The 15053-nt window shown below is 44.7% G+C and overlaps 1 protein-coding gene across 1 annotated transcript in view; it reads right to left on the bottom strand.

The window, feature by feature from the left end:
* MATN1 (matrilin 1) overlaps positions 1 to 13427 on the bottom strand; it is a 31381-nt gene extending 17954 nt beyond the window's left edge. Inside the window, exons 1-2 of the mRNA XM_039511515.1 lie at positions 13284 to 13427; positions 8392 to 8738 (exon numbers count right to left, since the gene is read on the bottom strand). Of these exons, the coding sequence (XP_039367449.1) occupies positions 8392 to 8738; positions 13284 to 13371 (435 nt within the window). The 5' untranslated portion in view covers positions 13372 to 13427. The remainder of the gene's footprint in view (positions 1 to 8391; positions 8739 to 13283) is intronic.
* Between the last annotated feature and the right edge of the window lie 1626 nt (positions 13428 to 15053).

Raw genomic sequence — 15053 nt, 5'->3', positions numbered from 1 at the left:
TCTCACGCTCAACAACCTGGTACAGTAGTTATAGCATTAAGCAAGGATGTGGGAGATCTTCAAATCCCTGCTCTGCCTTATTCAGAGTAGAGTTTATCATCCCAGATCCTTCTAAGGGTAGATCTACACTTACAACGCTGCACTGGCACAGCTACACCAAAGTAGCTCTACCACGTTGCTGCTAAATGGTACATGTTGTCTTCCAGTCAGCTCTATTTGAAACCTAACAAGAGCACAACGTCTCTGGAGTTTGCTGTTTCCAATGGTGACAGAAATATTGCAAGCACAGTCTCTCGTGGTTCAACTCTTCCTCTGGCCAGACTCTGGAAATGTGGGTGTGAAAAAGATTAATCTGTGAAAATCATCACTGTACGCTGTACGATTAGTCTCTATCAGGAGAGAAATAGCATTCCACTGAGATGTAACTTTCTTTCTTCCTTTATTGACTTGCAGCTTCAATAGAAATATCAGCCAAAGTTTCTGCAGAAACCACCCATGCAGTCCATTCTTTTTGCCAGAAGAGAGAGCCATTGATTCAGCAACTCTGCATGCAAAATGCCACTCAGCAAATGGCAGCATAACCATGCTTTCATGCACTGTGGCTCTGAGATGCAGTGCTACTGATTACAGCTTATCAACATGATGCATTATCAGCTAGCTTTAGTGAGAGACACCACCCAATGAACAGGGTTCTGTCAGTGGTTAAACGTCTCTCTAACAGGATCTATCACTAGCGGTTGGATGCATTCCTTGCATTTTCTTTGTCCGAGGCAAATAAGTGAAGTGAAGCGCCCAGGCTAATCAGTAATTCCACTTCTTTAAGCCCACTGACAACCTGCACAGATCGGATATGGGCCTGAACCAAACCCACAGACCTGATCCCTGGGGATGTCTGATATCCAACCAGAAGCCTGGATCCAATGGAAATTTGGGCTCAAGCGCCGAGCAGCTGTGGACCCAAAATTCACATCAGTTCCTGAGCTTTGCTGCTTGAGCCTGTGCTTAGGGCAGGTCACGTTTTAGGACGGGGTTGCACACTGGGGATGCAACATGGCGCAGTGGCTAGAACTCAGGCTGGGCATCAGGACACCTGTGTTCTTGTCCCAGTTTTGCCACTGACCTGCTCTGTGACTATGGGCCAATCAGTGTGTCTCTTTCTCCTTCCCCCCCACCCCAGCGTTTCTCTGGCAAGGTGGAACGGTCTGTGGCTATATCTACATCTGGAGCTACGGGGGTGAGCCCCAGCTCATGTAGACATACCCATGCTAGCTCTTATGGGCCAGCATGCTAAAAACCAGCATCGGTGGGATAGTACGAGCAGCAGTGAGCAGTGGGGTTCCAGTGGGTTTGTACTCAGGACAGCTAGCCCATGCCCCAGCTGCACGGCTATTTTTAGTGGACTAGCTCAATGGGAGCTGGGGTGCGTATGTCTACACAAGCTGGGAATCACACCTCCAGCTCCACGTGTAGCTGTATCCGCCCACTCTGTGTATCTCCAGTGCCTGGCACAATGGAGCCCTGGCCTCAGCCGGGGCCTCTAGTTTATAGGAGTAGGATAATAGCCCTTTGAATATATTTTCTCAGATCTCTAGCTGTGCTCACTGTGTTCTATGTGGTAGAAAAATGGTCAGAAACCAACAAGAGCGGCAATTCATATGTAACTAGGCCCTCGTGTTTGTGTATATTTGGGGTCCACCTGAGTCTAGCAACCTGCATGAACTTAGAACCACTTAAATCCTACTTTTTGTATTTAATAAAATCACTTTTTACTTATTAATTAACCCAGAGTACGTATTACTCTGTGGGGAGGGGGGACAGCTGTGCATATATTTCTATCAGTGTTATAGAGGGTGAACAATTTATGAGTTTACCCTGTATAAGCTTTATGTAGGGTAAAACAGATTTATTTGGGGGTTGAACTGCATTGGGAGTTGGGTATCTGAGTGTTGGAGACAGGAGCACTTCGTAAGCTGTTTTCAGTTAAGCTTGCAGCTTTTGGGGGATGTGGTTCAGACCTGGGTCTGTGTTTGTAGCAGGCTAGCATGTCTGGCACAACCAGGCAGGGCACTGAAGTCCCAAGCTGGCAGGGAAAGCAGGCTCAGAGGTAGTCTTGGCACATCAGGTGGCAGTCCCAAAAGAGGTTTCTGTGATCTAACCCAACACAATTCTAATTCAAAATTATCTTAAGAAACGGGAGAAATGGTCTGAAATAAATAGGATGAAATTCAATAAGGACAAATGCAAAGTACTCCAGCTAGGAAGGAACAATCAATTGCACAAATACAAAATGGGAATTGACTGCCTAGGAAAGAGTACTGTTATACTATGTCAGAAACTAAACACGAGTCCACAATATAACACTGTTGCAAAAAAAGTGAACATAATTCTGGGATGTATTACCAGGAGCGTTGTAAGCGAGACACTAGAAGTAATTCTTCCACTCTACCCAGCACTGATAAGGCCTCAAATGGAGTACTGTGTCTGGGCACCACACTTCAGAAAAGATGTGGACAAATTGGAGGAAATCCAGAAGAGAGCAAAAAACGATTTAAGATCTAGAAAACATGACCTATGAGGGAAGATTGGAAAAAAGGGGGGGGGGTTGTTTAGTCTGGAATGGAAAGGAGTGAGGGTGGCCATGTTAAGTTTTCAGGTACATAGAAGGTTGTTATAAAGAGGATGGTGATAAATTGTCCTTCTTATCCACTGAGGACAGGACCAGAACTAATGTGCTTAAATTGCAGCAAGGGAGATTTAGGATAGACATTAGGAAAAACTTCCTAACTGTGAGGGTGGTTAAGCACTGAAACAAATTACCCAGAGGGGTTGTGGAATCTTCATCATTAGAGGTTTTTAAGAAGAAGTTAGACAGACACATGCCAGGGATGGTCTAGATCAGTGGTGGGCAAGCTGCCTCCTGGGGACCGCACGCGGCCCATCAGGGTAATCCGCTGGCGGGCCGCAAGACAGTTTGTTTACATTGACCATCCGCAGACACGGCCGCCCGCAGCTCCCAGTGGCTGCAGTTCGCAGTTAGTTCTGGAAACATGAGGAATGAAAATCCAGCCACTTTCCAGCGGGAGTTGCTACAGCTCTAGGAAGCTCTGGGAGCTGGGTTCTGTTCAACCTCACCCTGCCCATTTGGTTCCAGCTGCAGCTTCCTGGTTATCAATGGAGGTGTAAGAAGCAGCACAAGTCAAGCTGGATTGCCCAGCTGAGTGGGGTTCGTGGAGCTTTTGGTTTTGAATCAGAGCACTTGTGATCTGGATTCATGGAGTGAGACTTGGTCCGCCAGACAGCAGAGAAAGAAATGCTAATGTTTTGTGTGATGTCCTTTAAGGGTTGATTTTTCTAAAGATATTTCCCAGACTTTTTTGTTCATTTCTTTTTCAATGAATAACCAAATCGAAAAACTGAAATATTTATGTGGGAGCTTTGAAATCCAAAAAAAAAAAAAATTCTCCCAGAACACAAAAAAATATTTTAAAATTGTTGGTTTACATTCTCTCATTAAGACGACCACACTGAAAACTTTCAACCAAATGAAAATGTATTAATTTTTAAAAACCACACATTAATTTATTTTCCAAAAATGTAAAATGTTTCAGTTAAAAATGTGCTTGCTCTTTTAGTGCTAATAAACAGGCCCATTTTGACTAAAATGAAAATTTTCCACAAAAATGTTTCTTTGGACAGCAAAACCATTTCTCTTTTTTTTTAAAAAATGTTTAAGTACAAACATTTTGAACCCATTTTAGTCCTGCATCATCATTATTACACAATGGCTTCTCAGAAAAATTGGGGCAGAGGGGGGGATCATTTGTGATAGAGCCAAAAATAAATAAATAGGTAGTCGCTAACTTTTTCACTTATCACAAAAATTGAAACAAATCCATCCCTGGTATAAAGGGTCATGGAGCATCTCCCATTGAATTACACCAGAAAGGAATCTAGTCCATTGTTTTCTGTTCTGCTTTGGGTTTTTGCAATGGCTGTTCCTAAGACCTGACAAAAATACTGTAGCATGTGGTTGCTGGGTTTTGGTTTTTGGTTTTTTTGGTCTGTTTTTTATTGTTACACTGTGAATTATCCATTGTAGACAGGCTAGGAGGAATGTATCTGCTTGGCATTCTCTTCCCAAAGGCCCGTATCAGACAATAGAGTGCCCTGTTCTTTAGCACATACTAAAGTAAAATCATATTACACTGAGCACAAAGCTACCTACGAGTCTGGAATATGCCCAGCCATCTCTCAGTGAAGTAACGACTGTATTTGCTAGAGAGCTTGGGAGACCCAGCTGAAAGGAGGCCCTGTCTTTGTCCCTATTTAATTGAGTTTTCCATCTAGTTTGCCACCTCCAAGCTGCGCTGGGCTACTAGCTAACTGACAGGAGGGCTTTGCGGGAAACGTTAATATCCTTCCCTCACCGGCTCCCGCTGCTACTACTGTCACTCCCTGGAAAGGACTTGCTGGGGAGAAAGTTTCCTGTGCGAGTGTGGAGGAGGGGAAAAGTTCCCTCTGGAGCTATTCCCAGTTCCACAGGACCACTGCCAATTCATCCATGCTGTTTGGCTTCAGGGAATAAAGCTCTGGGGGAGGGGAGGAGAGTTCCCTAGCAGATTCAAGCAGGAATTTTGATGCCTCAGGCTCTGCATTCAGAAGGAGCCTTCAAGTGTGGGATGAAGGAGCAGTGGGCTCCAAGGAGCTGCTCTCTGGGATGCAGGAGTTTCCTTATCACCCCTGTTGGCCTGGAAGCTGGCAATGCTAGACACGTAGCGGCGAGTCAGAGGATGTGTGTGGACAGCACTATATTCAGTGACAAGGCCCCGCATGCCCCATCCACGGGCATGGAATGCGGATTGAACATTTTTAATGGATTTTCTTAGACAAAACAGGGCCATTTTCAATCACTGGAAATAAAATTTTACATTTTTAAACTGAAGAATTTGGGGGGGTTGATTGTTTGGATGAAAAGGTGAAAAATGTTGGCCAATCGGGAAAAAAAATCATTTTTGTCAAAAGTGTTCACAGGAATGAGGACTGGAGAAGTGACAGGCTTCTAAAAGCTCACGGGGTGGAAAATTCCATACATGGAGGGAAGCAGAGCTGATGAGGTGGGAGATGCAATCGATGGGTTTTGTGCATTTCCAGACTGCTGGTGGATCAGTGCCTTACTTCATTTTAATCCTGCCCTGGGGGCAAGGAAGGAAGATTCTAGAATCTCCTCTTTTAACCCAGTTGTCAAGGTTCCTTCCCCCACTCTGAACTTTAGGGTACAGATTTGGGGACCTGCATGGACACTTCTAAACTTAATTACCAGCTTAGATCTGGTATCGCCGCCACCACCCCCAAGCACTACCTTTTTTTTTTTCTTGGGTAGTCTTGAGGAACTTCACCAATTTCCTGGTGAACACACATCCAAACCCCTTGGATCTTAAAACAAGGAGAAATTAACTATCCCTCCCTCCTTTCTCCCACCAACTCCTGGTGGATCCAGATCCAACCCCTTTGGATCTAATAACAAGGAAAAATCAATCAGGTATTAAGAAAAAGGCTTTTAATTAAAGAAAAGAAAGGTAAAAGAAAACCCTTTGGGAGAGATTAGCAACCAGCTAGTCTCACAGACAACAGATTCAAAACACAGAGGATGTTCCCCTGGGTACAAATTTAGTTACACAAAAAATACCCAAATACCCAATTTTGATAATTCCCTTAATGATACCAAGACAAGTTACAAAGAAAATAAACATAAACCTATTTATTCCTTTCTAAAACTTACTACTCTGATAAGAGGCTGGTTCCTTGATCTTTTTCACTTCGGCTGAAACTGAAACTCTAAAACAAAGGAAAACTTCCCTCCTTCCTTTTGAAACATCTTGTTCCCCCATTGGTTCCTCTGGTCAGGTGTCAGCTAGGCTAGGTGAACTTCCTAACCCTTTACAGGTAAAAGAGGCATTAACCCTTAACTATCTGTTTATGACACCAGTGATGGACACACTCCAAAAGGCCTGAAGGACAGTTTGGGTCTGAATGAGCCCAGATGAGTTTGAAGCCATTTGGTGCTTGGGCTGCAAATGCCATTGAATCAGCACCTAGATACTATGCTTCAGTGAGGCATTAGATAGCAGTCCTGTTTCTAACAGGGCTAGATACATCACTCCAGGCTGCCTCTCTTGGGTAATTTACCATTTCTGTTTCCATGAGTAAACACCTGGAAGCAGTGAAAGGCAAAATATACCTGTGCGACAGAATGAACAATTCTGAATCTCCAAAAAAGATTAAAGTTGAGTCCATTCTTATTCTATTTGCACGAACTTGGCCAGAATCACAACCAGGATCATCCAAGGATTTCAAAGCACTTTACAAACATTAATTATTAATAATAATAATAGTAATAATAATACCAAGCTATTATGCACGGCCTTATATCCATTGGTGAGGTGAGTGTCATTACACTAGGCATGAAGTATCATTAAAATTAGACTTGGCCACACCCCTGTGCGGAAGTAAAAGGTTATTACACTTTACACCATTTTACACCTGGCCACACTTCATCCCTAAGTGCCTTCCCCAAAGTCACACACTCAGCCAGTGGCAAAAGTGAGAACAGAAGCCAGAAATCCTGGCTTCCAGGCCCCTGCTCTCACTTCTGCAGGAAGGATGTTTTTGTGATTATGGCACTGGGCTGAGCTTCAGAAGATATAGGTTCAATACCTACCTCTGCCACAGACTTACTGTGTGACCTTGGGAAAGGTAGATTTTCAAAAGTGCTCAGTTTTGGCCCTGCCTTCAATGTCTGTGCCTCAGTTTCCCCTCTGTGAACTTGGGGATAAAAGAGTGATGTGAGGTAAATCCATTCATATTTGTTAGGTGCACCGATGCTAGAGTGACGGGGGGCATAGACGGTAGGTACATGGAGAGATCTGATCCCCACCCGTTGGCAGCATTGTTCAGTAGTGTCTGGTTGATTTCTGGCTACCCCAACCATTAAAATGTTAGTGTCAGGCTGTTTGTTTGTTTTTCCAGGTGTGGTCACCTTTTTACAAGATGCATTTCTTGCATTTAGGCTTTGTTGGTTGTTGGGTTTTTGTTTGTTTGTTTGTTTTTGCTGCCTTTGGCTTCTTTCCCCTCTCCTTTTTGCACACAACTCCACATGGCCGGCTTCCCCGTTCCTCTGCTAACAGCAGAGCAGAAAGGAAAGAAACTGACATTCCAGAAATGTTAGAGTTGGGAGGGAGGGGAAAAACCTTCTTCAAGCAGCTGGTTTCCTGATTGGTTGGGACGGAAGCTCTGGTTGCCCATGTTAAGCCCTTGCTTATTTTTCTGCTCCCGTCTGGCTAGCAGAGAGCCTGGGGAGCCAGCTTTGGGCACGTGGGCCTACACTGCGTCATGACTAATGTTTAGTTAGAACTCAAGCTGCTAATGAAACGAGCTTTCTGCATGCACAGAAGGGAGAGGTTTCCCCCAACTGTCACTGAGCTGAGACAGGTGTAGCCAAATTCAGAGGTGTGGAGTCAGGGGAAGGCAGATGCTGTTGTTGTTATATGGGAGGGCTTCAAAAAAGAACTCGATAAGTTCATGGAGGACAGGGCCATCAATGGCTATTGGCCAGGATGGGCAGGGAAGGTGTCCCTAGCCTCTGTTTGCCAGCAGCTGGGAATGAGCGACAGGGGATGGATGGATTACTTGATGATAACCTGTTCTGTTCATTCAGAAGACAGGATACTGGGCTAAAGGGACCCGGTATGACCGTTCTTATGTTAAATGCCAACCTAGACCGTGATCTCACTGCCTCACACTCACTACATGCACAGAGAAAGAGGTGGTCTCTGCCCCAAAGAGCTCACCATCTCAATAGTCAAGACAGACAAGGAGTGGGCTGGAGGGGTGGGGGAATTAAGGTTTCCAGGGCCACCTTAATTGTGACATTTCCTACCTTGTGAGTTCGAGGTGGGGGTTTTTCAAAGGCAAAAAGAAGAGTGAGGCACCAAGGCCCAGATTGTCAAAGTGAGTTAGGCACCTAATGCCCACTGAAATAAATGGGAATTAGGCACCTACATACCTTTGAGGATCTGAGACAAAGATCCCACTGACTTTCAATGAGAATTGAGTCCCCAGTTGCTCTGTCTGTCTTAGAAAACCAGCCTCCTTGCTACTGCAAAATTAAAGGTCCTTTAGTGTCATCTCCTTGGCTGGGATGTTAGTAAAGACGGCCATTGCCACAGAGATAACAATCACTTTTTCCCCATCCCGAATATTTTGTGTGGAGCTTTGGCCATTTTCTTCAACGTTTCCAGTCTCTGATTAGACAGAAGGAAGGGGAGCTGAGGGGGGAGGGGAGAGTGACACTGACTTCTCCCAGTGCAGCAGCTCAGCAGATAATTCACTTACCTTGTTAATCTCAGGAGACCTCACACGGGCCCCTTCTGAGTCGCTGAACGCCCTATTGATGGCAAACTGGATCGCCAAGCCCGTCATGGTGCCCGTGGAGAGTGGCTTGATCTTGCGGACGGCTTGCAGCAGGCTGGCTTTGGTCCAGTGGGTCTTGAGGGAGAACTCGTTCTTGACTGTGCTGGCATAATTGATCACCCCCACCCGAGTGGCATTGGGGCCCACATCGAGGGACTCGATGACCTGGGACAAAAAGACTTTGACCTGCTCAAATTCATGGGGGCGCACGCTGCGGGAGCTGTCTATGATGAACACCAGGTCGGTGGGTCTCGTCCTACACAGAGCACCTGCACGAGAGAAGTGGGAGGAGAAAGATGAAGAAATAAGGCTACAGAAAAAAATAGTGGGGTTCGGGGGTCAGAGCAGGATGCTGGGGAGTCAAGACTTCCTGGTTCTTGTGAGGAGACAGGGTTCTACTGGGTTATGGCAGAGACCTGGGTGTCAGGATGCCTAGGTCCTATTTGTAGCTCCAGAGAGCTTACAATCAAAACAGATCAGACAGATCTGGGGGAGGGGGTGAAGGAGGGTAGAACACACCAGCAGGATGAACAATGTGGCAGCAGAAAATGGCATCTTAGTTCCACAATTTTTGGAGGGGGGCTGGTTTGAGCTAGGAGGGAATCCACTAAATAGAAAGAAATGTGAAGGGAGAGGGGACACTGGAGGGAAGGCAGGTGAGGGGGCAGGAAAGTGGGGAGAAGAGGGTAAGCGGGACAGATGCAGGTTACAACAGAGGATTGTGAATCAGGGCTCCTAGAGCCTATGAGTGGGTCTTTGTAGGTGACAGAGAGTGAGGTTTAGTGGGTCAAAGCTGGGTCATTGCTCTGCATGACAGTGGGCAAGTCACCTCACCGCCCCGTGACTCAGTTTCCCCAGTTGTAAAACAATGGGATGATGATAAATATTTACTTATCTCATGGGGCAAAGTGGGAACTAATTAATCAATGTTTATAAATGTTCTTTTACTTTGTGTACAAGAAAAGTATTTTTATTGGTTAAAAAAACATAACACCATGTACAAATACGTGTACTTGTAATGCACAGAGATGATGAGATAATGATATTCGGCATTTGTGGGGCTGGATTCACCACTCCAGTTTTATGTTGATGAAACTCAGTGCAGTCACACTGGAGTAAGACAGCAGTGGAGCAGACCAATTGTCTGAAGCACCTTTCTCAGATGCCCTTCAAACGCTTTGCAAAAATTAACACATAAATTCCCACAAGTCAGTGCAATAAGTATTGTTATTCCCATTTCAGAGATAGATAAACAGAGGCACACCTAGCCATTAAATAACTATTTCACAGCTCCAGGGGGTCAGTAGAGGTGGAAATAGAACCCAGGAGTCCTGACTCATACAACCCCCTGGTATAACACTTAAAACAGTGGTTCTCAACTAGGGGTACATGTATTCCTGCGGGTACACAGGGGTCTTCCAGGGGGTACATCAACTCATCTAGAGATTTGCCTGGTTTTACAACAGGCTACAGAAAAAGCACTAGCAAAGTCAGTACAAACTAAAATTTCATGCAGACAATGACTTGTTTGTACTGCTCTATACACTGTACGATGAAATGTAAATACAATGTTTATAGCCCAGTTGATTTATTTTATAATTATATGGTAAAAATGAGCAAGTCAGCAATTTTTCAATAACAGTGTGGCTGTGACGCTTCTGTATGTTTATGTCTGATTGTGTAAGTAAATAGTTTTTAGTGAGGTGTAACTTGGGGGTACGCAAGACAAATCAGACTCCTGAAAAGGGTTCAGTAATCTGGAAATGCTGAGAGCCCCTGCATTAAAGCACAACGTTTCCTATTGGTATCGCATCACGAAGCACTGGTGATTATACTGTAAAGCATAAGGCTGCACTAGACAAGCAAATCGGGGTGAAAATGTAAAATAGATTGACCTAAGACTACATATTTCCCATGTAACTCTTATGTTTCCTTGGTAAGATCAATAATAAACACGATGGAGAAAACTAGCGGTGGCCAAGATGCTCTGGGGTGCAGCTGGATGGAATTTCTCAAAACTGACCATTTTGATGAGATTTTTCATCAACATTTCAAACTGTGACCAAAAAAATAAAAATAAAAAGGGTTGATATTTTTATGAACATTTCCCAAATTGCCCCATTTAGCCTGCCTCTGTGAGGTTCTGTTCTCCTGTGCTCTGTTAATATTTCATTTTCACACAGGGGGAGGATACAGGTTCTGTGATACAGGGGAAAGTTCTGTCAGACTTTGTTGGCAGATTGTTACACACAAGCTTTATGACCAGCAAGTCTGTCTAAAATTAAGACATAGATTTAGAAGTTGGTCATCAATGTGAAATGTAACTGATCTCTGACACTATTAGACATATGAAAACAAATATCCTGCTGTACATCCATGAAGACAGATCATCAGGTGAGTTTCCTGAAAGCCTCTAGGGCTGAATGTGTCACTGGCTTCAGGATAATGTATCTCTAAACAACACAATGTGCAGGAGGGATTCAAGGAGGAATTAGTCAGTAGGACACAGTGGTTGCCATTGAAAGGTAACCATTTACCTCAGGGGGTTGGTTTCACTTCACTTCCATATTTAATTGCAGGAAATAGAAAATGTTGGTTTATAATCAGGCTTACATAATGCTTTAATTCTTAGACCAAAAAAGAACTTTATGAAGTGTCATTATACCCATTTTACAGGTAGGGAAACTGAGGCACTGAGCTTTGCCCAAGGTCATGCAGTATGTCCCTGGTGGATCAAGGAATGGAAAATAGGTCTCCTGATTCCCACTCCAGTGACCTAACCACCATTTGTTTTTTTTTGTTTGTTTGTTTTTTTTAATTGTTAACTGCTGCCAAGAAAGAAGTGTGGTACCAAAGCATTGAAGTGTGGGATAAGGACTGACTGAGCAAGAAAAGATTTTGGAAGCAACTTTTTTGCAAAACGCTTTTGTATTTTTGTCCCAAACAACTTTTTTTTTAATCTCTTCTTATGAAATTAAAATGTATTTATGGGGAAATGGAAGAGTATTGGAGAATCAACAGCAAGTCTAGCTAATTGTGTCCAGCCCCAGAAGGCTCCCCAGTCTTAGGGCTTGTATACACATGGAGCTCTTCAGGAAGAGCTATTCCAGAACAATTAGTCCTGAATAACTCCACAGATGGACACTTTCATTCTGGCAGAAGAGTGCCTTTTTCCAAAATAGCTTAATTGATTTTGGAAGTGGATTAAATTAAACCAAAACCAGCACTTTTATTTTGGAATAAGAATGGCCACATGTGGACTAGATGCTCCACTTTAAATCCACTGTCTACCTTATTCTGTAATAAATTTCATAATAGTCAAGCCTTAAGGCAACGAAACAGAGTTTGGGGAAGCACCATGGTGCTGTATTAATTAGAAGAAACAGAAAACTGTTGATAACTCAGAATTAAAACATGTTTCTATTGCAAGCAGCATTCAATCATACTAGAAATATAGTGGCTTGGATGAATGGTCCATCTGTCATTTCCTGAGTCTGATAATCTCTAGTACTGGATGGTTCAGGTGTAGAGATATCATCTTTTCACAAAGCTGATCAGTTGGGCAGTCTGGGAAGAACGTTCCTTTCTCTAAGTGGCTACCTTATGCCCTGCAGCATGTAGTCACATCACCCTGATCATTGCTGTGATCTGCACAGGTATAAATGTTTTAGAATGTCCCAAAATCACTCAACCCTTTTACAAATCCAGCCCCAATATTTGTCTTGACCACCTCCTGCAGCCATGAGTTCCGCAGGTTGGCTGAACATTAATTGTCGCCTGTAACTTCATCCACTCCCTACCGGATCAGTTAGTGGACTGATTTCTTTACCATTTTTACAAACCTCTTTCACTATTTGCTTTTCCTTTTGAATTCAACACTCGTGCATTTGTTATACATTATTTGTAATACCACAGTGCCTAAGAGCCCCCAACATGGACCAGAACCTCACGGTGCTAGGTGTTTTACAAATACAGAACAAGCCAACAGCCCCTGCCCCAAAGACCAGAGATAACAGGTGCAGACGGACAGACTGGGAGTACAACGAAACAATATGACAGTATTGTTCAGCATGATAGGCACTGAACTCAGCACACCGGCTGCCTACCATTGTCAAGTATTTTGTAGCTGGGAAATGGGGATTTGCAGACATTAAAATTAACCCTCCTTCTTTGAGGATGCTCACAGGGTATCTCTTGGGCAGCTTGTCTCTAAGGCAAATCCTGTCATCCTAATTCAGGCAAAATCTACCATTGACTTCAACAAACTGAAGGGAATTCACAGGAAGTTTGCTTGAAAAAGGGCTACATTAAAACCTTAAGAAGGACCAATCTCAAAACCAATCCATTCCACTTTACTGGGAAAGGTGAACCAGCGCTAGGAATGTCTGATCAATCCAGGCCAATTTGCTTCTTGAATTCCCCAAACCAAACCAGCTCCTTGAGGAATGGTTTGAGAGAAGCAAGTTCTGTTCAGGAGATAAAGAGGGCACAGGACAGCTCCTTTAATGGCAGTGCCTCCTCCAGCTAAAAGGAACTGGACCTGATACAATGCTGAAGACGCACTGAAGCAGCTTTCTGTTAACAGCGTCTGTGCTATTCACACGGATCTTATTCTTAAGTAATGAAGCAAGCAAGCACAGACACCAGGATTTTGCTGCCTTGGTCAACTATTTGCAAAAGATTCTTTGCACAGCCCTGCCATCTGTTTGGTGTCATTTTTTCTCCTTTTCTCCCTCCCTGTGTTCGCATCTGCCCTAGCAGGATGGCTTCGGGTGACGAGAAGGTACCGCAACCAAACTGACCTCTTCACTTACCTCTGGGCTGAGGGGGAGCCCCGTAAATGCCATGATCCTGGAAGAGAAGAAGCGCAGAGAGCAAGAAGCCAGAGAAAATCCTGTCCATGGTTGCTCAGAAGCTGGAGGCAGAGTGACAGGCAAGAGGCTTGGGCCAGAGGTATTAACATGCGGCTCCTCAGAGAGGCAGCAGGCCAGCCTCTGACACGTGTGACATACCTGGGGGGAGGGCACGGTTGGGAGTGGGGAGGGAGAAAAAGAAGAAAACTTTGAATTACACGAAGGGTTTGCCCCGCCCCTGGGGCTTTCCACAAGGGGTTCATTGCTTGGGTAGGGGATGGGGAGTAAGAAAGGGGACCCGCTGCTGCCTGGAATGTGGAGAATCTGAGACCTGGACAGTGGGGCCAGTGAAACCAGGTTGGGGAAAGGGGTTAACCTGTCATTCACTGGCTTTAATCTGCACAGCCTGATGTTTGCTCCACTCAGTAAACAGCCTGCGGTGTATGGGGCTAGCATCCTTCCTGAGCCTGAGACTGGAGGGGGTGGGAGAGTGGGACAGGAACGAGGTCACACAAACCACCCCTTAGACATCCAGCTCGGCACATGAAACGCAGGCCTCGGGATTTAGGAAACATCTGCCTTGTGGTGGGCTCTGCCCCTCTCCCGCCACACACACGGGTTTTTAATAATCGGCAGGCAAAAATATCAGTCGGCTATGGTAGGAGTGGGGGAGCAGAGGGGAATGAAAGGCCTGGAATCAGCTTAGTGAGACACACCCAAAGTCATGTGAAACAGAAGGAGTTAATTTCAGGGGGAAATTGTTACATCCATTATAAAAATTGTACCCTTTGGGATACCGAAAAGAGAGCGAGAGAAAAGTAAACCAGGAGATATCAATAGCAAAGGATAGATAGATAGCTTAGTAAACCTAGATAAATAGATAGATTAGAATACTGTATGATTTATTGTTTTTAGCAGGGTGCACCGTTCTGCCCAGACCTAGACGAAGATACAGTGCCTGCCACAAGCGGCTGACCATCTAAACAGACAAATAAAACCAGTGATGCATTGAGTGAATAGGAATCAGATGTCTTCAGTATCTATAAAGCACTATGCAGATTTAGCAGGCTGTGTTAATACGTTAACAGTAAGTAGATACATTCATCACAAAGTAACATAACAATACTTCCATGTTGGCTGATAAATGCCTTTAGGCTGCAAGTGATCTGCCAATCTCATCTATCCACCCATCCAGTCATGTCCTTAAGCATTCGTTCATTTCACCTGCACTGTATGACCCCGAGCCTCAGCAAACCACCTTCAGATCCAGAGGAGGCCAATTCCGCCGCCCTTATGCTGAGTAGCTCTTTACTCCACAAGTGTGCCCCCCTCCCCCGCGAAATCAATGGGACATCACACAGAACAAGACGCTACTCAAGTGAGTCGTCAGCAAGGAAAGCACAATCTGGCCTTAGAAGAGCTGGCCAGAACATTTCAACGCCATCAACATCTTGATGAGAAATGGATAAACTCTCCAACAAAATTTTGCAGGCGGGAGCCCGGGCTCTGAGCTCGTCCCATCTCGGCAGGTTTTAGCCCCAGTCTGAACATCTGCGCTGCTATTTTTAGTCAGACTGCACAATCCCCGTGAGCCCAAGTCAGTTGGCCTATGCTCCAAAACTTGCTGCTTTGGGCTTTTTATTTTCAGTGTCGCCGTACCCCGGGGCCCCAAATCTGCTGCTCTTGCTCGTGGTGAGTAGCATCTTATTTCGCAGGTCACGCCATTGAGAT

The sequence above is a fragment of the Mauremys reevesii genome, linkage group 23 (assembly GCF_016161935.1).
Source record: "Mauremys reevesii isolate NIE-2019 linkage group 23, ASM1616193v1, whole genome shotgun sequence".
In the NCBI taxonomy this organism is placed as follows: Eukaryota; Metazoa; Chordata; order Testudines; family Geoemydidae; genus Mauremys; species Mauremys reevesii.
This window is presented reverse-complemented; position numbering and strand designations above follow the sequence as displayed.